The sequence below is a fragment of the Pipistrellus kuhlii genome, unplaced genomic scaffold (genome assembly GCF_014108245.1).
Source record: "Pipistrellus kuhlii isolate mPipKuh1 unplaced genomic scaffold, mPipKuh1.p scaffold_m20_p_2, whole genome shotgun sequence".
Lineage (NCBI taxonomy): Eukaryota > Metazoa > Chordata > Mammalia > Chiroptera > Vespertilionidae > Pipistrellus > Pipistrellus kuhlii.
The window spans coordinates 163,962,137-163,984,926 of record NW_023425515.1 but is presented as its reverse complement, the minus strand read 5'-3'; the positions used below and the strand labels follow the sequence as shown (position 1 = coordinate 163,984,926).

The window sequence follows — 22,790 nt, the reverse complement described above, 5'->3', positions numbered from 1 at the left end:
TTTGGTCCAGATTTCACCATAAGCCTAGTAAGTATGCTTTGGGAGCTTTCTTTGTTATTAAAAATTGCAGGGGAGTTTTAAGACATTTAAATATTTTAATGTACTGGATGATTTGGTTGGTCCATAAGTTATTTAGCCAAAAGACATTTCTTTCTGCTTAGATCACAAGAAGTAAACTGCTAGGACTCTGTAACAGATGTAAACAGAGGTGATTATATTTAATTTTTAAAGGCAGTCATATATAGTTGAATGATAAAATAGCTCTGATGGACAACTCTTATTAGCTGAAGTATCTTCAAAAGAAGAATCACTGAAGAATTTGAAATCATGAAAATGATGTCCAAATGCTTTAATATTGCTACAATAATCCTTCAGTTCAATAGCAAGCAATAGAATGTGAATCCTATGGCCAGATGTGTATGGCTTTCCAAGAAACTGGATCCATCCTGTGAGGCAGTTGGTATTCACAATTCTTGCTGGGACCAGAGCTGCAGGAAGTCAATCACTTTTTCATTTTTAAAGGAGGAAAGGTAAGTACAGGTAAATGGAACTTTGCTAGCAAAGATCCCAACATTCTCTTCTCTTGATTAGCAATACCCATGAACATTTTTGTTGTTTGTTGTTAATCCTCACCAGATGATGCCCCTCCTCCACCCCATTGCTTTTTTTCGAGGGAAGCATCAATGCTAAAGAGACACATGAATTGTATGCCTCACGGATGCATCCAGACTGGGGTGGATGGGAACCTGCAACTCAAGTACATGCCCTTGACTGGGATTTGAACCCACAACCCTTTGTTTTAACCATTGGGACACACCAGCCAGGGACCAAAGGAACATTTTTCAGTCATTCTGCTCCCATTACTGCACTTCTTCCTCTGACCAGTGCTGTTGCCTATGATTCTTTTATTGGCTGCTCCTACATATACAAATACTCCTGGGGCAATCTGTTTAATTCTGCACATCCACAATTACCCAAACATTGTCAATTCAAGGCTAGATCCCTAAGTTCAATTCCAGTTCCTAGTTCCAACTTCCTGAGCTTTGCCTACACATACTATCGCTGTCTAGTTAAACTGATTGCATCATTTTCACTACAACTCCCACTACCTGCCCTGTAAATCCTGGTCTCTTCCTGCTATATTTTCTGGCTTTGTGAATGGCATTATTGTCCAACAATTCAAGTCAAAACCCTGAGAGACATTACTTTTCTTTCCAACAAACCTTTTCAATCTTATTGCCCAACTCCTACTGATTAGACTTGGATAATGTCAATTCTTGTTTAATAAAGACTGGGCATCTTAACCTTGTGGAAGGAGAAACCATATATAAAAATGCTATATAAAAGGTATTAAGTTTTACTGTTTGTTGAACTGTTCAGTGCAGCTGGATTAGATGATCCAGAAGAAGCCTTGCATTGCATCCTTTTGTTACAAAACTGCTATTCATCAGTTAATTCTCATGTTTATTATCCTTTGCTTCTGCTGGGGGGAAAAAGCACTAATGTTTTGCCGAAACTGGTTTGGCTCAGTGGATAGAGCGTTGGCCTGCGGACTGAAATGTTCCGAGTTCGATTCCTGTCAAGGGCGTGTACCTTGGTTGCGTGCACATCCCCAGTAGGGGGTGTGCAAGAGACAGCTGATCGATAACTCTCTCATCGATGTTTCTAACTCTATCCCTCTCTCTTCCTCTCTGTAAAAAAATCAATAAAAATATATATTTTAAAAAAAGTACTAATGTTTTACCAACTTGATTTTTTAATAACAGCAGTAGCACAAATCTTAGGATTCTCAAAACAGTTCTAATTAGGGGGCAAACTAAAAATGAAACCAAAGAAAGATGGAATGTTAAATTTAATAACAAAAGGATTACTAGGCCACCATATCTCCTCCTTGACATATATACCCTCCACTTCCCAAATCCTCAATGTTTGTTGTACAAGGGATCAAAAGCAGCCCTTGGGGAGCATTATCCCTCAAATATGGACTAGGATTCAAAAAGAGATACAAAACTAAGCACCTCTTTTATTACACCCTCCCTCCCCCCAAGAAAGAAAAAGTAGAGAGACTTTCAGGTTAAAAAAAAACAAAAACACCCTAAAATATTCTTGTAGCTGCCTTGGGAGCAGATCTCAGTCCTTCCACAAAGAGAGGTGGCTTCATATTTGCAGGAGGCTATTTGGACTAAACCTAAACCGAGTCCATTACTCATTCCCTCTCCGGCTCTTCTTGTGGCTCTTCTTAGATCTGAAATGGCAACACATACACATGATTAAATTTAACACCTGTTCAAGGAGCTGGGCAAGGACTTTTGAGGAAAATGGGTATGGTGACACTGATGGGAACTGAGGTGACACATAATATTCATTAAATGACCTGGTATTTTATGTCTCAGAGTAACACAATGAGTCTAGCTAGTATTACTGTCCAAAATTTACCATTGAGGAAAATGACCTCTGAGAGATTAAGAATGAATGTAACAGTATAGCAATATAGACATTTCTATTGAAAGCTTATCAAATAAAAGAGACTTGTCCACTGTCACTCTTAAAAGTGTTAAAAGTTGGGATTAAGTGCAGGCCTCCTGAGACCAAAACTCATACCCCTATCACTATGCAAAGCACATAACCCTATTACCTACAAAGAAAAACAAAACAACATAAACATATATAATTCTAGTTAATTCTCAGGGCAACAGGCCAATTTTCTCCTGTACTGAAGGAGAATTCCTAAATATCCCCATCAAAGCAAAATTTAAGGCCAAATTTAATTGTGATTGTGCTTTAATTTCTGAATAAAGAGTGAAATTCTCAAGTCAAAATAGAGGTCAATCCATACCTTTCAGGAGATTTTGAGTGGCTCCTGTGTCTGTGACTACGGTGATGACCTGGGAAAGAAAAGGCCAATAAATGAATGAGATTCTACCCTCCTATTTCTCCGAAGTCATTTTCATCTCCCCCCAAACCTTCCATTGGCTTATTGCTTTATTGGTCTATGCCAGGGACATCTCTGTTTGATAGCAGCTCTCTGAAATGGCTTGTGTAGGGTGAGGAGGAAAAATGAACCCACTTCATATGCATCCAGGGCTTTATGGCTCATCACACAAACGCCACATTCAGTACCATTACTCTATTAAATCTCAGTCCTAAAATTTCAGATGATGAAAAAACTGAGGCTCCTCCTCTTAACAGCAAAGCCTATAAATGAGTCAGGATGTCAACTCTTAATTTTTAAATTCTAAGTCCATTTCCTTTTCTTCTAAGCAATAACATAAGCACTCCAGTATTGCAAGAGGTTAATTGTTCCTGTTACATTTCTTTGTTAATACAACCAATAGCAAAAGGCCCAAACGTGGTACCTGGGGACTTGGAGCGGGATCTGTGTCGTCTATCTCGGGACCTGCTGCGGTGACGCCTTGGACTTTTGCTCCGATGCCTCTCTCGGCGAGGGGAAGGGCTGTGGAAATCACTGGTCAGACTCCCATATCTGCCTGACAATTTTATCTCAAAAACAGTATCCCCTCCACCCGCATTGACCCAATTCCTGTCCTTCATTACAACAACCCACAAAGGCCTACCTCCTCCTTTTTGGAGACCGACTCCTCCTGAATGAAAAGAAAACAGATGAAGAAGAGCCTTAGTAGGTAGGGGCCTTGGATGTTATACATTGTAAAAAATTGCCCCAATTTTTAACCCATCTCTTTTGTCATGTACTTATAGCACCCTCCCACCCCAGTGACTTGCTTTGGCCAATGGGATATTTACAGATGTGATACAGCTGTATAAAGGAGAGAAACTTGCATGATTGGGCTTGTTTGCTCTTGAATTCTGCCATTACCATGAGAATGTGCCTAACCTAGCCTAGAATGAGACGTACATAGAGAAGAGATGAATTGCCCCAGTCATCCTAGCTAACTAAGGCCATCTCGTACTGTAATCAGGTGAGTGAACATAACATACTAAAAAAACTGCCTAGCCAAGCCCAGGCTTATATCACTGACTGCAGACTTGTGAACTTAAATAAATGATTATATTGTCTGCCACTGAGGTTTTGTGGGTGATTATTTTCCAGCAATTAACACATTGGGCAAGCAAACATCTTCCATGACTGGCATCTTTCCTTCCCTGAAGTCCACACTCTGAGTCTCCGGTGCTTAAAATTTTGCTGGAAGAGGCAAATGACTAGGGCCTTACCTTCTAGGAGACCTGCTCCTACTTCTCCTGTAGCGCAGTGTGGGAGAGCGACGGGGCTTGTCCAGGTCTCGGTAACTTCTCCGGCGGTGATCAGGCGATGGTACCCTCTCCAGCTGTAAATGCGGTAAATGAGATAGATGGCTCAGTGATGAGCACAGGCTTATAGAGAGCCATTTAGAAACACTGCTACACTGCCCTCCCTGTCCTGTCCCACATTCTACCTTTAAGTGATTCTTTTATTTCAGAGGGAGAGGAAGAGAGACAGAAGCAGCAGTGATGAACATCAGTGGTGAGAGAGAATCCTCTGTCGGCTGCCTCCTGGATGCCCTCCAGGGGGATCAAGCCCGCAACCTCAGCATGTGCTTTAATCAAACTGTGACCTCCTGGCTCATAGGGTGACACCCAACCGCTGAGCCACACCAACTGGGCTTCCTTCAAGTGGTTTTAAAAACAGTAATTTGGAAAACATGGAGGGATAACTTGGAGGAAAAAACTCCAATTAAAAAAACTTTCCAATAATTCCATTATTGTTCTAGTGTTGGTATCATTATTCTGGGACTTACTGAGAGTAGTGAGAGATTACTAATCATGTTTATCTCCTTAAGAAGTTGAGTTTCCAATGGAAAAGAAAGCATGTAAATGTAAAATCATTAAGGTTAAATACAAACTCATGGTGTGCTTTAATCTTAAAAAAAAATTTCCTTTAAGTTCAGCCAACTACAAAGGCCTAGCTAGTAACACTGACCAAACCTAGAGCAATAACCACGTACAGTACCCAACTTATGTTATCTAAATATCGGAGCTCAGTAAATGGAATCAAAGGCTCCTTGGAAAATGGCTAATTCCAGTTGGGGGCAGAAGCCAGTAAAAGATGACTGGAAAGTATATCAGAAAGCAAGGAGCTGATGAGACTACTATGATTATATCAAAGTCAAGTTGAGGGACTCCACTGGCCAAAGATGGGACACTGTGAGCATCAAGAGAAACAATAATGGTTCAAAGCATTTAAAAAATGCTTAAATCCATGAGTTTACAATCCTACCAAGGACATTCATCTTGGGAGGCTATTCTAGAATCAACTAATTTTAAAACTGATAAATGAAATATTAAGATGCTTCAAGGTAATCGGTGGGGGGGCAAATGGGTAGAGATGTAGAGGAAACAAACTGGCTATGAGTTGATCAACATTGAAGCTAGGCTGATGGGTAAATTGAAGTACAATCTCTCCACTTTGGATTTCCTATTTAAAAAAATAAGCCTACTTTTGGCTCACTCACCACAGAAAAGCACCTCAGCTTTACATGGCTTTGAATTCATGAATGACTGTGCTTCCCTCTGCACTCAAGTTTAAGGGAGCCTGATGGCTCACAGATAACTTCCATTTATAAAGTCTCAGACTCCATGAGCTAGTAGTATTTCTTGTATGTTCCGCTAACCTCTTTCCATATGTATATTGTTACTTGAATTTTAATCACAAATGTTTTAGGTCCTTTTTAAACTTACCATAAGCATATCCACATTATACAGAGAAAACTGAGATTATGTAATTTGCAAAAGGTTATACTACTATATACAGCAGAGTTGAGAATATGAACCAAGGTCTATTTTAAAGCCCATATTCTTATTGACTAAATACTGCACTCTTTGGTTAAAGAAAGTTAAAAATAACAAAACACCATTCCCCTTCCCTGTAATTATCCCTTCTTCCCCCGTAAGCTCCCAGGTACCTGACCTTCTCATCCTCTTCCTCCTCCTCTTCACTGGACTCCACATCATCCATGTCCTCCTCAAGAGCACTAACCCGAGGCTCCAACTGCTCCGCTTCCTCTAGCACATAGCGTTTCTACAGAAAACACGGAGAGTGTGAGGGGCCTTGATATCTGTGACCAGAAGTCCCAATACTGGATTCCTGAGATTCATTTCAAAGACATCCTTGACAGTTTAAAATGCTCATAAGGTGTTTAATATACCAGAAATCTATATAGTCTTTAAATTCCCCTGTAAACAGATACAAAGCTGAAGGGACATCTCCATTTCCTGTTGGTTCTATTCTCTGTGATCTTATATTCTAAGGTCACTGGGATATCAATCAAGATAGGCATAGCCTCAAATTAAAAAAAAAAATGTGGACTTCATATATAAGGGCCATAAGCTCATGGCTGGGACCGTGTTGGCTGGAAGTTCTGCCAGAAGCGGCTCAGATCAGAATTGCCCCAAGAGATCCACTAAGGCTCAGTCCAGTTTGGGGGCTGAAGAGTGTCCTGGGTCTTGCTTCAGAAGAGCACCAAATCTCTACGAAACCCAAGACTGAGAGTCATGCACTTTTTAACAAGGCACAGGAAATTCATCTGGTTCCATTTGCTTCTGAGACGTGGCTTAGCAGTGTTTACTGAGTGACAAAGGATCTGATGGGTAAAGGTGAATTCAAAACTGCCAAACGGTCTGGCTGGGTCATAAGATCCCTTACCACTTTATAAGTACTAAGTGTATAAAGAATGTTGGATAGCCCTAGAATAAATAGTAACATTTGTATGTTACTTAACTCTCATTCATCCCTAAAAATATTCTATAAAAGTTGGTAGAAATGAGACAAAGATGCCACTCAGTTAAGTCAATCTCTCAGAAAAATGCTCTCCACTCAGGATCACCACAGTTTGGGATCTAGGATCACATCAGATAGGGTATCCAGAATCCCTAATGCTCACCAGATTTGGCAGTGAATAAAATCAATATGTAATTCGTAGCATTTGTGTTTGATGAAATTAGAATTCATTCCACAGAAGCTCCTTGCTAATATGTCAGGACAAGCAAAAGCTAAACTGATGATCTATGGGTTGCCTAATAAGGACAGAATCAGAGCAAGAGCATCACTTAAGTGTCACTTAACCCAAGACATATAAGAGGCCCACACCTCTTGCTGACATAACATGTAACCAAAATTGAAAAAAAAAATTTCAGTTTCTCTGTCCTCAGTGAGGCTTCTAGTCTCCATGCAAACCACCTCATATCAGTGGGTTTGCTTCAAGTTGACTAGACTTTGGAACCCTTAGCTAAAATCTGATTGCAATTCTAAGTACTTCAGTTCTTTTGCATATTTCTAAAAATAACAATAGCAGACAATATAATAATAATAAAAGTAATCCACAATGCTTAGTAAGAGAATTGGATCCTAAAAGCCAGTTTTCAGATTTGAAATCTCATTCTCTTCACCACATGGACTATAGTATCCAGGTTGGAACAGGAGACACTCATTCAGCAATAAAAGGAAATAAACTATTAATACATGTAACAACATAGATGAATTTAAAAATAATTATGTTGGGGAGAAGACAGACTAAAATTATAATGTACTGTACTAATCCCAAAATGCAACTAATCTATCATGACAAGTAGCATATATATATATATATATATATATATATATATATATATGGTTGAATAGGAAGGTGGGTGGGATTATACAGAGGGAAACTTTTGGGGTGATGGACATTTTCACTATTCTTAATTGTGATGAGTTTCAAGGGCATATATACACATGTTAAAACTTACCAAACTGTATACTTTAAATGTACATAGTTTATTCTATGTCAATTATATCTTAATAAAGCCATTTAAAAGAAAGCCTATGCTCAAATGAAATATCTCTCTCAAGCCCAATATGTTACTTAAGAGAAAAAGGAGCTGCTCTGATTGGCAAATGTGGGGCTATCTCCTCTTATTCCTTCCAATAGCCTTAAAATAGTCCCATGGGGCAGACCACTAGTTAATCTAATTTTTTATTTCATAGAAAGTAAAATAAAACCAGGTCCCACAGCAAGTCAGCTGTAATAATTACCCAGAAACTTAGGTCTTCTAGTTCCCTGTTCAGTCATCTCTCTATTCTCTTTAGAAATCTCTATTCCCTTTCTCTTTAGCTACCTACTGTATCTGTTTTTCCTTTGTATTTTCAAGTTTTAAAATCGTACTCTGTATAAGCTGTTCCTGAAAGGCATTTCATGGACAACAATTTACCTTTGGAAAAGGGAAACAGATGGTTACAGCGCTATTTTAGGGATTAAAGTCTGCTCCTACTCCTGACAATCCTTATATTTGTTTAATATCCTGAATTTTATATGAAGGCTGGATTAGGGAGGGAGTGACTCATATGAGACTTTTATCCCTTACCTGTAGCCGGGGCAGGATGATATCACAGACTCTCTCGCTGTGTAGTAGTTCATCAATGAACTCATCTACATGCATCAATTCAAACTCTAATAAAAGAAAAATCATAAGCTCAACAATTTAGAAATAAATTTAAATAGCCAAAAAAGTAGTTGTGAATTCTCTGCAGCTTCCTTTCCACTAGTGAAGCTGGGCTTAAACTAAGCCCTTGAAGCCTTTACCACCTGTCTTCATCCATTCAACTCACATTATTGAAAGCATCTATGTGCCAGGCCTCATTTAGGAGCTGGGGACAAAAGGATAAATGGAGCTGTCCCAATTAGCAGAAGAGACAAACGCAAGCACAAATAGTTGGAAATTGCACAGAGGTAATGTTCTTAAATAGATCATACAACTAAAGTGCAATTTCTGAATACAGAATGTATGTCTTATATGGTAAATGGAAAAATTTCAGAATTTCTATAGTAAACATTACTTTAGTTCAGTAGTTCACATCCACGGGTAATTTTGCCCTCATATCTAAGGTGGGGAGTGCTATTGGCTGCTAATGGGTGGAGGCCAGAGGTATTGTTAAATATCCTACAATGCACAGGCCAGCTCCCAGCTGCCAATAGATTGAGAAACCCTATCTTACCTTAGTTAACATAACCCCATATAATAAAACCCTAACCTTCTACTGCTTAATGATACATGTAGAAGGGAAAGGCAAAAACAGTTACCAATTTTTTATTGCACTAAGTGAGAAAAGGTTATGATTGCACTAACCCACTTTATCACTAAAGTGTCTCTGTAAGAGGCATGGAGCTGCACCTCTTGGACATACTTACTATTTTCCAGTGGACTCCTACCTCAGTATGAGTAAGTACACTTAATCTATACGTACACTGTAGTGTGACATCTAGTGCTGAAGAGGCCAGCAGAAAGAACTGTGAAGATGTAACCTGGAAAACTAACTTTGGGAGGTTTGGGAAAGGCTTTTATGGTGGTCATTCTAGAGCTAAATATTATGGAATGGAGCGCATGTGGAGGGAGCATGTGACACAAGGCTGGGATTAAAGTAAGATGCTCACTTCAGCAGCGCATATACTAAAACTGGAACACTACAGAGAAGATTAGCATGGCCCCTGCGCAAGGATGGCACACAAACTGATACAACGCTCCATGTTATAAAATAATAGGCAGTCAGAAAGGTGGGCAGATAGGGTAGGCTGGTGAAGGCCAACCTAATAGTCTAATGGAGGAGATAAAGGGGAGCACTCACTATGTGATTATGAGGGCAGAGATACTGGTGAAATAACTGGCTCAGGAATGAAGGTTCAATCATATGGCACCATACTTACCTCCATTTCGGTTCTGGCTCTTAATTTTTCTATAGTCATTGTACAGGGGCTCCAAGTATTTGTAGCAATCAATTGCAGTGCCTGTCAGCCTCATATAAAGTGCTCCCAACATGCGGACATACCTGACAGATCAATGACAGTGGAACAACAGTTCTTAAGAAGTTCTAAAAGATTCTAAAAGTTCATCCTTAAAAGTTCCTGAGTTTTACAACTGGCTTTTCTTATGACAGTATTGGATAAACAAGTTCTTTTTCTTTGGCAAATGAGAAAGCTGCAATTTTAGAGGCAGCATGGCGCAGTAGGAAGAACTAAAATATGGAGTCCTGGGTTCAAGTCCCCACTCTACCACTTACTAGTTGTGGGAATTTGGGATGTTTTGTTTAACTTTCAGAATCTATTAAATCACCTGCAAAAGATATAACCTATTTACCTCACCGATAAATAGTCTAATGAGTGATTAAAAATGAAAGCATAGGATATATTTACTAACAAGAACTAATACACATAGACATAAATATATAAATTGTTGCTAGGCAGCAGAACGCTGATTTAGAAAGAATTTCAAAATCATCTGGATTCAGCCGAAACTAGTTTGGCTCATGGATAGAGCGTCGGCCTGCGGACTGAAAGGTCCCAGGTTAGATTCTGGTCAAGGGCATGTACCTTGGTTGCGGGCACATCCCCAGTAGGGGGTGTGCAAGAGGCAGCTGATTGATGATTCTCTCTCATTGATGTTTCTAACTCTCTATCCCTCTCTCTTCCTCTCTGAAAAAAATTAATAAAATATATATTTTTAAAAAATAATCTGGGTTCAGGCCCGGAGCAGCAGCTGCCGGGCTGGGAGCAGCCAGGCCCGGAGCGGCCGGGCCTGGAGCAGCCGGTCGGGTGCAGCCAGGCCCGGAGCAGCAGCTGCCAGGCTGGGAGTGGCCAGGCCCGGAGCAGCGGCTGCCAGGCTGGGAGCGGCCGGGCCCGGAGCGGCCGGGCCTGGAGCAGCCGGGCCCGGAGCAGCCGGGCCCAGAGCAGCCAGGTTGGATGTGGCCAGGCCCGGAGCAGCAGCATCCAAGCCCGGAGCAACCAGGTCGGGAGCGGCAGTGGCCAGACCCGGAGCAGCTGGTTGTGGAACGGACCAGAGCAACAGAGACCAGGCCTGGAGCAGCCAGGCCCGGAACAGCTCACTCCTCGCCTGCCCCCGCCCAAGGCTGCCTCTTAGACATGGCTGGAAACTTTTGCGGGAACTTGAGGGTCTGCTGAATCAAGTGATGAAGGCTTAGATATGCATATGTGGAGTTAGTATAGCGCTGGGGTGTTCATCTGTGAGTGCCTTGTGCGGGGCCTGGATGAGGTTGGTTGACCTATTTGGAAATGTCTTTTGTGTGAAGTGTATCTTTGGGCATGTGGAGGTATTATTGATATGAGAAAATGCTAAGTAACTGATTTACTATCTGAAAAGGGATTTACTATCGGGGAAAGGGAGGGAGGAAGAGACTGAACATAAACTGTGCACCTATGGATGAGGACAATGGGGGAGGAGAAGGGGGCGGAGAGTGGGGTGGGAACCTGGTGGAGGGGGGAAGAAATGAGGAACCTTTGTAATAATATGAACAATAAAGATTGATTAAAAAAAAAATAAATAAATAAATAAAAATAATAAATAAAAATAATCTGGGTTCAAATGACTTAGTTATTTGCTTTCTTAATTCTTGTAAAATGCAGAAGATAGCACCTAATTTGCTGGTTTGATATACTAGCACGACAAAATACGTATACAATGCTAAGCATAGCACACAGCCCACAGTAAGTACCTAATAAAAATTAGCTATTTCCTAGCTGTTAATGTTTTGTAAGATTCTTTCCTTTTCCCTTTCCTTTATAACCCACTACTCATTGAATCTCCACTTAAATAATATGGTAGCAAAGAATATATATCTGCAACCAGCTTTGCCTCTTTTTACCTGTCTGTGAACTATTATTATGTATGTCTCTTATCTGTGAGCTCCTTGAGAATGGATAAGAAGAGCAGCTCACATTTTGGGATGTTTACTATGCAACATACACTGTACAGTGAAATTTATAGCACTATATTCTGTAACCCTCACATCTCTCCTGAGTTGATATTTCTGTCTTCATTTTTCAAGTAAAGAAAATAAAGCTTAGAAATTAAGAAACTTTTCTAAGGTCACAGTTAATAAGTAACAGAGTCTGGACATCCCAGCCTTTTGTCACATGCTCCCTATATCTAACACCAAAGTCTTCCATCTTATCTTCTACAGCATGTTGTTTTCTTTACCCCTGAGCATCAGTGATTTTATGAAATACTTTTTTGGGGGGGATAAGTTACCAATGCTGGAAAAGTAAATATCTATCAAAATATAAATTTAAGAGTTCAAAAGAAAAATCCTAAAGTGGGACTCTGTAGAAATGAGATATGTTAACACTCCTCTTAACCAAAACCAATTTCTGGACTATTGAAATTGAAGCTTTTATTGTATATTAGTCAACATTTTACTCACTTGAAGTCTTCATTTTTTATAAACTCAACAATGATATCTTTCTCTGGTTGAATCTGAAGCATCTTCAAGGTCAAACACAGAAAGGGAGTTGGCTTTATGTTGCCACCATAGACGCCACCGACAAACCTTAACTCCATGGCTTTATCAACTACAAGTTCAGCTAAAAAATAAACACATACACACATTTCAGACATATTAAATAGGGCTTAGATTTTTCCCGATTCGAAGTTCAAGGTTTGGTCCTCTTGAACACTCATCAAAAGTTAATATTAGGCCGGGACTGGTTTAGCTCAATGGATAGAGCGTCGGCTTGGGGACTGAAGGGACCCGGGTTCGATTCCGGTCAAGGGCATGTATTGTACCTTGGTTGCGGGCATATCCCCAGTAGGGGGTGTGCAAGAGGCAACTGATCGATGATTCTCTCTCATCGATGTTTCTAACTCTCTATCTCTCTCCCTTCCTCTCTGTACAAAATCAATAAAATATATTAAAAAAAATTATTTAAAAAAAAAAAGTTAATATTAGGAAAACAAATGTGCATTTAATAATAGTAATAGGTGATAATGATAGCAGCTAACATACACTGATGAATTACTATTATCATTACTAATATATAAGGCTATTAGCTAAGCATTTCATTTACCGTATTTTTCGGACCATAAGATGCTCCGGACCATAAGTCGCACCAGTTTTTAGAGAAGGGAAATGAAGAAAAAAAGATTCTGAAACAAAGTGTCCTAAAATATTTTATGTGCATTAAAACCCAAAATCACAGTCATAAACACATGTAATCAACCCTGTAAAGTAAACAGCAGCATTTAGAACCATTTTAGAGCCGGGCAAACACACAGAGACCACACAGAGCCGGGCAAGTAAAAAAACTTTTTTTTTTAAGTATATGTGTAGGCTATATTTGGACCATAAGACGCAGGGACTTTTTCCCCCCACTTCTGGGGGAAAAAATGTGCGTCTTATGGTCCGAAAAATACGGTAATTTTCACAACAAACCCTGAGGTCAAGTATTAGCACTGCCCCTGTTTTCAGCTAAGGAAAATTAGATTTAACAAAGGTTAACTGACTTGCTCAAGGTCCATAGCTAGAATGTAGCAAGGCCTGGAATTAAATCTGAGCCATCTAACTTCAGAGTCCACGCATGTCACCATCATGTTAGGGGGGAAATAACCATATTTGGAGTTAATAAAGAGATGTAAAAATGTCCAATCCTGTAGATAAGTTTATCAGAGTTTATCTGAGCCAAACTGATGATATGTCAGGAAGCAAGATCTCAAATGCTCCAGAGAATGACAATTTTGCATTTCTTTTTATACATTGGAATTAAGAAGAGAACTAAAATTACATGATAGGATAGTTAACAAAATTAATTGCTCCCAAAAAAGATTACTCTGACATTTCAAAGGTGTATTAATAACCTAGATGCACAAGAACAAAGGGCAGGGCTTGCTTAAGGCAAAGTTAAGCCTTTTACTAAAAAAGTTACAGGGGCTTGACTACCCACAATGACTTGCCCAGTTCAGACTTTATGATCAGATCACCCTCGAGATAATGACTAATTCAAGCGGGGTGTGTGTGTGTGTGTGTGTGTGTGTGTGTGTCCAAATGCATGTTAAGATACCAACAAATTAGTTTACCTGTTTTTACTTATGTAGACATGTTTGTGTAATGAAAAATTTAATTTCATCGAAAAGTTTTCACACAAAAAAAATTTTCTATTGTATTACTGTAATTTTAAATTTTTACTGAAAAGATCTATCATTCACCATGAGCAAACAAATGCACACAACTGGGTTGTGGCTTAGCACTCAGAACATCAGCCTGCAGGCATTAAAACTGCTACAAAAAGTCACACCACAGGCAACAAACAACCAATAACCACTCAAGATATGGTGATTATGTGCTAATCATTCTCTGACCATTGCTTACAAGAGTTGAATCTTCAGTTTAAATATATAGACTATAGTTGTAGATATGTAATATTTATTTATGTCACTGGTATTACTACAGTGTTTTTTTCTAATATATGGCCTAGTCGCTAAAATGTTTTAAAACTAACAGTAAATGCCCAGCTGGTGTGGCTCAGTGTTTGAGATGTGACCTATGAACCAGATCATTGTTTGATTCCCAGTCAGGGCACAGGCCCAGGTTGTGGGCTTAATATCCAGTAGGATGTGTGCAGGAAGCAGTTGATCAATGATTCTCTCTTGTCATTGATGTTTCAGTCTCTCCCTCTCCCTTCCTCTCTGAAATCAATAAAAAAAAAAAAAAAAAAAAAAAAAAAAAAAATTTTGCCGAAACCAGTTTGGCTCAATGGTAGAGCGTCAATCTGCGGACTGAAAGGTCCCAGGTTCGATTCCGGTCAAGGGCATGTGCCTTGGTTGCAGGCACATCCCCGGCAGGGGGTGTGCAAGAGGCAGCTGGTCGATGTTTCTCTCTCATCGACATTTCTTTTTTTTTTTTTTTTATTAATATATTTTATTGATTTTATACAGAGAGGAAGGGAGAGAGATAGAGAGTTAGAAACATTGATTAGAGAGTCATCGATTAGCTGCCTCTTGCACACCCCCTACTGGGGATGTGCCCGCAACCAAGGCACATGCTCTTGACCGGAATCGAACCCAGGACCCTTCAGTCCCCAAGCCGACGCTCTATCCATTGAGCCAAACCGGTCCCAGCTCTCATCGACATTTCTAGCTCTCTATCTCTCTCCCTTCCTCTCTGTAAAAAAAAAAAAAAAAAAAAAAATCAATAAGATATATTAAAAAAATATATATATGTATGTATGTATATATATATGTATATATGTATATATATATATTTTTTTTTAAACCAGCCAAAACTGGTTTGGCTCAGTGGATAGAGCGTTGGCCTGTGGACTGAAAGGTCCCAGTTCGATTCCGGTCAAGGGCATGTACCTTGGTAGTGGGCACATCCCCAGTAGGGGATGTGCAGGAGGCAGCTGATCAATGTTTCTAACTCTCTATCCCTCTCTGTGGAAAATCAATAAAATACATATTAAAAAAAAAAACATAGTAAAGGTGATTAAAAATGAAAGCAGAGTAAGTGGATGCTACACTTACAAACTGGAATTTTAACTGAAACACACAAAAAACATACTGAATAATCAACTGAAGGCTAGCTAGAAAGAACCCTGATAACCAAGGACGGAAAGTGGAGACCACATAAAGACTGGAAGGAAGGGCAGAGGCACAAAAGGGCTGACCAGGCTCCCTCAGACAGTAGTTAAAGTTCCGGAGAGATATCTCAGCTGTGGGGGGTTGCCACTGAGAACTTGGGTCTAATCGCCAAGCTGGGCCACCCAGCAGAGAGCACCAGAACTGAGAAAGGTGCCCAGGTAACATCTGGTTGTGAAAAGCAGCAGGGTTGCCATCTGCCAGGGAGAGATGGCCCGACATGCAGGCACCCTCTTAAAGGGCCAACACAAAATTTCGTGCACAGCCACTCGCCTTGTGCTTCGGCAGAGGGCGGGCAGAATGGACTAGAGCTGTTTGAGCAGAAGACAGGGTTGGGGGCTCTGGAGTTAGAGTTCAGAAGGCAGCCACCCAGTTTCATTACATCCCTCACACTGTAGAGGTCATCTTTCTCAAACAGACTTTTTCTATCCAGGCAGTTTTGCCTGGGGGGCAAGAGGGAGACAGCTGACCCACCAGTGTGGAGTTTCTGAGACCCATTAAGAGACTGAGAATAACAATTAGCCACCAGGCAGAAGCAACTGCAAATATGTAACTATCAACAAGTGAATCTAAAAACCAAGGAAATTTAAAAAAAAATCTTATGAACAATATTAACTGTTGAATAGAATAGAATCAGAGGTATGGAAGGGGAGTGAACTGACGATTCTTGGGGAAAAGGGGAGAGGGGGATGTGGGAAGAGACTGAACATAAACTGTGCACCTATGGATGAGGACAATGGGGGGTGGGGAAAGGACAGAGGGTGGGGTGGGAACCTGATGGAGGAGAGCAATGGGGGGTGGGGGGGAAAGAGGAACATTTGTAATAATATGAATAAAGATTTATTTTTTAAAAAATCAAAGAACCCAACGGAGACACCCTTTGGAATGAGACCCTGTCATCTGTGAGCCCAAAGCCCAATACAAGTCCAGGCACACAGTAGGCGCTTCGGTTTCTCTAAATGACAGATTCCCTTGCAGCCTCACCCCCAGGGTCCAGTCCTACCGGCGCTCAGTCAGGAGAACCGGGCCGCAAAGTGGGGCCGGCGCGTTTCCACTCACCCGTCAGCCCGAAGCACTCCTCCTTCCAGTACTTGGACTCGTAGATTCGAGTCCGAATGATCTTCTCCACCAAGTACTGCGGGTTGGTGCCGTGAATACTATGGGCATCCTTTACCGTGCGGTTCGCCATCTTAGAACGCTTTCAGTTCTATTTCCGTCGGGTTCTTTAGTGCGTCATATCCGGGTTAGAAAAAAAACACACACACAAAACATAAGAGGAAAGATGGAGGAAGTCTCCTTTAAATAGCTCACGTTACCAGCGTGAAATCGGAAGTGCGGCAGCGTAGAAACCTCCTTCCGCAAACGCTATCGGCGTTAGAATCAAGGATGGCCGCCGCACGTAGGCGTACGTACCTACGTCATGCGTCCTCTCTCAGGTAGGCGGGACCGAAGGGAGGGCGGGACTCCGAGTAGGGGTGGGGGAAAGAGGACTAGACCGGAAGGGAGGGCGGAACTCCCGGGAAGGGTGGGCGGGCTGGTGACGCAACTAGGAGACAGCCTCGGGGCGGGGCTACGGCGTTTGGCGCGAAATTTTATCTTCGCCTTCATTCCACTGCTAGTGAGGTTCCCGAGTCCGCCCCGCCGCGCGGCGCCCCGGCTCCTGGAGGAGGCCAGCTGGTGCAGGTGAGCGTTACTGCAGCCCCACGAGCTCCTGAAGCGGGGGCGGCGGGAAGCGGAGGGCTTGCTCCTCGCTTCAGGAAGGTTCGGCCCGCGGAGCGTGTGGCGGCCCCTGTGGGCTGCAGGGGGACCTGAGCCGCGGGGACTGAGGAAGTTGTTCTTTGTAGACTCGGTCATGGATTAATTCAGCAGATATTTACTAAGCGATTGTGACGTGCCAGGCATCGTCCCAAGGAGCGTTCCTTTCGCGCATCCCGATGGCTGAGACACCTTCGGCTCCGCAGGGGGCTGAGAGTTTGCCGGGCAGAGCCGGAAGCCGGCCGCGGAGAAGCGTGAGCGTTCCTGCCCTCAGGGCCCGGAGGCTCTCAGTCACGGTCTCAACCCTCCCTTCGGTCTGCATTGCTCTTGTGAAGCAGCGCATCTTTCCTCCTTTGAGCCGTGGTGTAGCAAGCACCACTGGGAGGGAAATAGGATCAGCAGAAGTTATTATCCCATTTTACGGATGGAGCAATTGCTCCTAGAGAGAGACTTGTCTAAGTTGACCCCTTTCCTCCCCCCCCGCCCCCCCAGTTGTGCGGGGCTTGACTCCTTCTTCTACTTCCTGTAATCTCACCCTACAATAGAAGGGTCTTCTGTCTTGACAGTTGGAAAAGCACTGGACTTACAGGCATGAGACAGATTCTTGTCCTGGTTTACTCTCTGTGAAACTGCAATGACTAAATATGTCAGTCTTCTGTTTGCTGTTGTCTGTAGAAATGGTCCCCCCTTCCCTGCGGTAATGGGTACTTGTGAATGCCGTTGGAGGTTTCTGAGTGGGGTGCCAAGGTCCTCTGCGACAATTCTTAACCACAACAGAGGGCCGTCTGTGGACTTTAGAAGGCTGATGAATCATCTGAAATTGAGTGCAAAGTTTTGTGTGAATTGTATAGGAGTTCCATAACGTCAAATTAGTGAAAAACAACAACAAAAGAGAACCACTGTCCCTTACAAATAGAACAAGGAGTTAAGCAAGTGAGCGAGTGGATTTACCCTTTCATTAGTATAGATATTCAGCCTGTTGCGTTCTCCCATTTAATCCTCAGTAATCCTAGAACACTGCCTGGCACACAGCGGGCAATTACTACATATTGGTTGAATAAAAGGAAGGTTCTGGTACTATTCCATTTTATGGATTAGGAAACCAAAGCCCATCTGACCCCTCAGTCAGAGTCTGGGAAACCTGACTTATTGTAATAAGCACATCAGAAGTAAGCTCTCTGAGGCATATATTTAACATTATTCACTTGCACCTAACAGTGAAGTGGTTAAGAGAAGTCCTTAGAATCCCACTCTCAGGGTTTGAATTAAGGCTGTGCCATCCTGTATAACATTGGGGGCAAGTTACCATTTTGAAGCAATAATAATACCTATCGTTCAGCAAGTATTTATTATCGAGAGCCTTCTGTGCACTTGGTACTATGTACTAACATTGTTCTAGGATTATTGGGAGGATTGAGATAAATATATGAAGAGTTTTGGCTCCACCTTCTGTCATATTAGCTCAGTAAATATCTGCTATCATTATTTTTACTGCAACTCCCTTATCTGTTTTCCTCGGGTGTGACCCCTGGACTGGGTGGTGTGTATGTTCCAAATTTCTGCTATCTGTAACATTGGGAGTCTGTAGTGGCTATCTTCTAGAAGCCAAAGCCGTTGCTAGGCCAAGGCAGCCCTCTCATTTTATTTACCCCATTTATTACCATTTATTACTTCTTGTGGAACCTCTCTGTTGATGCAGGTTGAAATGCTGGGTCAAGGGTAGGAAAGTGAGGTAATGGCTCAGAAGCCTGGCATCGATGATGTCCTTATGCTACCTCTTCAGGACTCCTTAATTTTTTGAACTTTTCATTGAAAAATAACATACATACGGAAAAATGCAGAAATCATGAGTGTGCAACAGAGTTTTTATTGAATAATAAATATATATTTTTTAATATATATATTTTAAAAATATTTTTAGCCAAAGCCGGTTTGGCTTAGTGGATAGAGCGTTGGCCTGCGGACTGAAGGGTCCCAGGTTTGATGCCTTTGTTGCGGGCACATCCCCAGTGGGAGGTGTGCAGGAGGCAGCTGATTGATGTTTCTCTCTCATCGATGTTTCTGACTCTCCCTCTCCCTTCCTCTCTGTAAAAAATCAATAAAAATGTATTAAAAATATTTTTATTTTTTATTGATTTCATAGAGGAAGAAGGAGAAAGAGGGGTAGAGAGAAAGAGAGGGAGGGAGGGAGGGAGAGAGAGAGAGAGAGAAAGAAAGAAAGAAAGAAAGAAAGAAAGAAAGAAAGAAAGAAAGAAACATCAATGGTGAAAGAGAATAATCAATTGGTTGCCTCCTGTACATCCGCTATTGGGGATGAAGCCCTGACCAGGAATCAACCACTGAGCTATACTTGGCAGGCTGAATATCTATACTAATGAAAGGGTAATATGCTTATAAGACAAGATATTCTTCCGGACAAAGCCACGGTGGTGGGGGTGATGCAGAGGCAGCTAGGGACGATCAGGCCGGCAGACAGAGGGTGTTAGAAGCTATCAGGCAGGCAGGGAGGTGAACGATTAGGAGCCAGCTGTTCAGAATTGCAAGAGGGATGTCTGACTGCTGGTGCCTATACTGGCAGTCGGACTTCCCCCGAGGGGTCCCAGATTAGAGAGGGTGCAGGCTGGGCTAAGGGACCCTCCCTCTTCCCCCTCCCACCCCACCCCCCACCCCCGAGCATAAATTTAGTGCACTGGGCCTCAAGTATTTTATAATTTCTTTCACCTAATCAGCAAATTTTAGAAATAACATGTCAGCCAAAAGCGGTTTGGCTCAGTGGATAGTGTCAGCTTGCGGACTGAAAGGTCCCGGGTTAGATTCTGGTCAAGGACATGTACTTTGGTTGAAGGCACATCCCCAGTGGGGGGGGTGCAAGATGCAGCTGATAGATGATTCTCTCTCATCGATATTTCTAACTCTCTATCCCTCTTTCTTCCTCTCTGTAAAAAATCAATAAAATATATAAAAAATATAAAAAATAAAATAAAAAACGAGGTAGTTTAAAAAAAAAGAAAGAAATAACATGTCAATAAGTTTTCTTAGTGAACATGCCCATGTAATCAGCATCTAGATCAAAAAACAACATGTCCAGCATCCCAGAAAAACCCTTTCATGCTTCCTTTCAGTTACCTAGGTTACCTTCTATTCAGACTTCTAACAAAAACTTTACCTGTTTTTGAATGCTATATAAATGGACTAAATATGGTATGCTTTTGATGTCTGACTTCTTTAGTTCATTGTTATTTTGTGAGGTTTTCCCACTTTGTGCTTGGCTTAATTTCATTGCTTTATAATGCTGCTGTGAACATTCTGGCTCATGTATTTTTAAAAAATATATATTTTATTGATTTTATACAGAGGGGAATTGAGAGGGACAGAGAGTTAGAAACGTCAATGAGAGAGAAACATCGACCAGCTGCCTCTTGCACACCCCCCACTGGGGATGTGCCCGCAACCAAAGTACATGCCCTTGACTGGTATTGGACCCGGGACCCTTCAGTCCGAAGGCTTGACGCTCTATCCACTGAGCCAAACCGGTCCCGGCCTGGCTCATGTATTTTGATGATAAGTATATTTTTCTGTTGGCTGAATTGTATTGGAATTGTTGGGTCAGAGGATACGCATATGTTTAGCTTTAGTAGATACTGCCAGTTTTCCAATTGGTTTTGCCAATTCACATGCCCTCCAGCAGTGTATGAATTTGGCTGCTCCACATCCTTACCACACTTGGAATTGCCCTAATCATTTTCACGTATTCACCTGTTACGTGCCAAGTCCTAAGCTGGGTCCTGGGGATACAGTTATGAACAAGATAAACGAGGTCCCAAGATCTCTGCTCGTTTGGAAGACAACATTCGAATGAGGGAAACACTAAATAAGAAAGTAATATTGTAGTTATTGCTTTGATAATAGGGTGGTGTGATGGAACTTGAACCTGAGGGGAGTATAAGGGACAGGGTGGGCGACTTTCCATTGTGTGTTAGTGGAGGCCTCAGAGGAAGTTTCCCTGAAGCTAAGATTTGAGCCATCAGTACAAAGATTTCTAGGAAGAGTCTGAGAGCACTCATAGCTTTGGTCTGTTTGAGATTTGGAAAAGCAGGCCTGGAGCAGTGATAGACCCAAGCGAGAGGCAGGTTACGTAGTCCAGACCCAGATAGTCTTCTTTCCTATCCCCTCTGACTGCTGAGCTGAGGATGAGTCACCCACGCTTGTGCACATATATGCCTATACCATAGTACCCTTTATTTGCAATTTCAGTTTCCGTTTCAGTTACCTGCTTTAACTGCGGTCTGAAAACATTAAATGGAACATTGCAGAAATACAGATTTTTGTTTTGAATTGCACCAGATACTCAGTAGTGTAGTGAGATCTTGCATTCTTTTCACCCAGGACTGAATCATCCTTTGTCCAGCGCCTCCAGACTGCATGAGCTACCCACCTATTCGCTGGCTCGGTTACCAGATTGATTATCAGATATTTTGAAAGAGATAAAGCCCACATTCACATAAGTTATATTACAGTATGTTATTATAATTGTTTTATTTTTGTTGTTAATTTCTTACTATGCCTAATTTATCAGATATATGTAGATGTGGGAAAGAACAGGATATATGTATAAGGTTGGGTATCCATGGTTTTGGGCATCCACTGGGGATCTTCAAACATCCTCTGAGGATAAGTGGAACTACTGTACTTGGTCTCATTGAACACAGCTCATGATCTAGAAAGGGAATATTAAATTTTATCTTCATTTGGTTTTGAAGGATATCTTCTTTAGTTGGCTGATATATGGTCTGGATTTAAGAGTTGAGAGTATGGATTTAATGCCTTAATTAGACATGATAAGTACCTTATTGGTATGGAAATGGTCTACTCTATGCCAATTTTTTGTTTGAAACATGAGGTCATTGTGCCAGTATAATCAAATATCACAGTCAAAGTGACAGATCAGGCCATTTATCCAATGATTAGATTATTTAAGAGATGGAGAGCCCAGGCCAGTGTGGCTCAGTTGGTTGAGTGTCGTCCCATGCACCAGGCAGTCGCTAGTTTGATTCCTAGTCCAGGTTGCAGGCTCAAGCCCCAGTAGGGAACATGCAGGAGGCAGCCAATCAATGGTAATATACTATTCTAATTCTGTTGTTTTCAACATAGACTGCAGTTATTGGTCCTGCTGTCAGTCATTTGAGTAATTTTGTCAGGCTGCATTAAAATTTTTTTTTACCCCAGTTTTGTCAAATTTTAGCTTCAGAAGAAAAGTACTGAATTTAGAGGAAAGGCTTAATTTTCTTATTTATTTATTTTTTTTTACTTGTCGATTACAGTTGATATTCAATATTATTTTATATTAGTTTCAGGTGCATAGCAGAGTGGTTAGACATTTATGTAAGATTTATTTTTTCAGTGGGGAAAAAGGAGACATGTAATACTTTAAACAATAAAGAATTTTAAAAAGTAATAATTTTTACATCATTATTATTTGGAGCATGTACATACACTATTTTAATTAATTTTAATTTAATACTACATTTCAACTTGAATATATTATTGAAATAATAATTGTGATCACTATGTATGTATCTATATTATATATATAAAGTCATGTTTTTCCCAAAAAAAAGATTTAT

The 22,790-nt window shown here is 41.2% G+C and overlaps 1 protein-coding gene and 1 non-coding gene across 3 annotated transcripts; one reads left to right on the top strand and one right to left on the bottom strand.

The window, feature by feature from the left end:
- Nucleotides 1–1,837: 1,837 nt before the first annotated feature.
- Nucleotides 1,838–16,794, bottom strand: PRPF38A (pre-mRNA processing factor 38A). Of its 2 annotated transcripts, XM_036447278.2 has the most exons (10): nucleotides 16,471–16,791; nucleotides 12,203–12,362; nucleotides 9,693–9,814; nucleotides 8,356–8,441; nucleotides 5,924–6,034; nucleotides 4,192–4,304; nucleotides 3,576–3,602; nucleotides 3,357–3,454; nucleotides 2,837–2,885; nucleotides 1,838–2,245 (listed from the first exon to the last, which is right to left on the bottom strand). In XM_036447278.2, exons 1-10 carry the CDS (start codon nucleotides 16,598–16,600, stop codon nucleotides 2,203–2,205), a joined length of 939 nt encoding a protein of 312 aa, XP_036303171.1. In that variant the 5' UTR covers nucleotides 16,601–16,791; the 3' UTR covers nucleotides 1,838–2,202. The 2 variants fall into 2 exon arrangements, with proteins under 2 accessions (XP_036303171.1, XP_036303172.1); XM_036447279.2 differs by lacking the exon at nucleotides 5,924–6,034 and having other exon boundaries at nucleotides 16,471–16,794.
- On the top strand, nucleotides 9,417–9,521 carry LOC118725009. The gene has a single exon (XR_004989776.1). It is a non-coding gene; the product is annotated as a U6 spliceosomal RNA (small nuclear RNA).
- Nucleotides 16,795–22,790: the final 5,996 nt, after the last annotated feature.

Coding starts and splice junctions, on each gene's coding strand:
- PRPF38A (XM_036447278.2), bottom strand. CDS start 16,600: ATGGCGAACCGCACGGTAAAGGATGCCCATAGTATTCACGGCACCAAC. Junction 2,886..3,356: donor ATCCCGCTCCAAGTCCCCAG/GTACCACGTTTG, acceptor TTTCTTTCCCAG/GTCATCACCGTAGTCACAGA. Junction 2,246..2,836: donor CACTCAAAATCTCCTGAAAG/GTATGGATTGAC, acceptor TTGCCATTTCAG/ATCTAAGAAGAGCCACAAGA.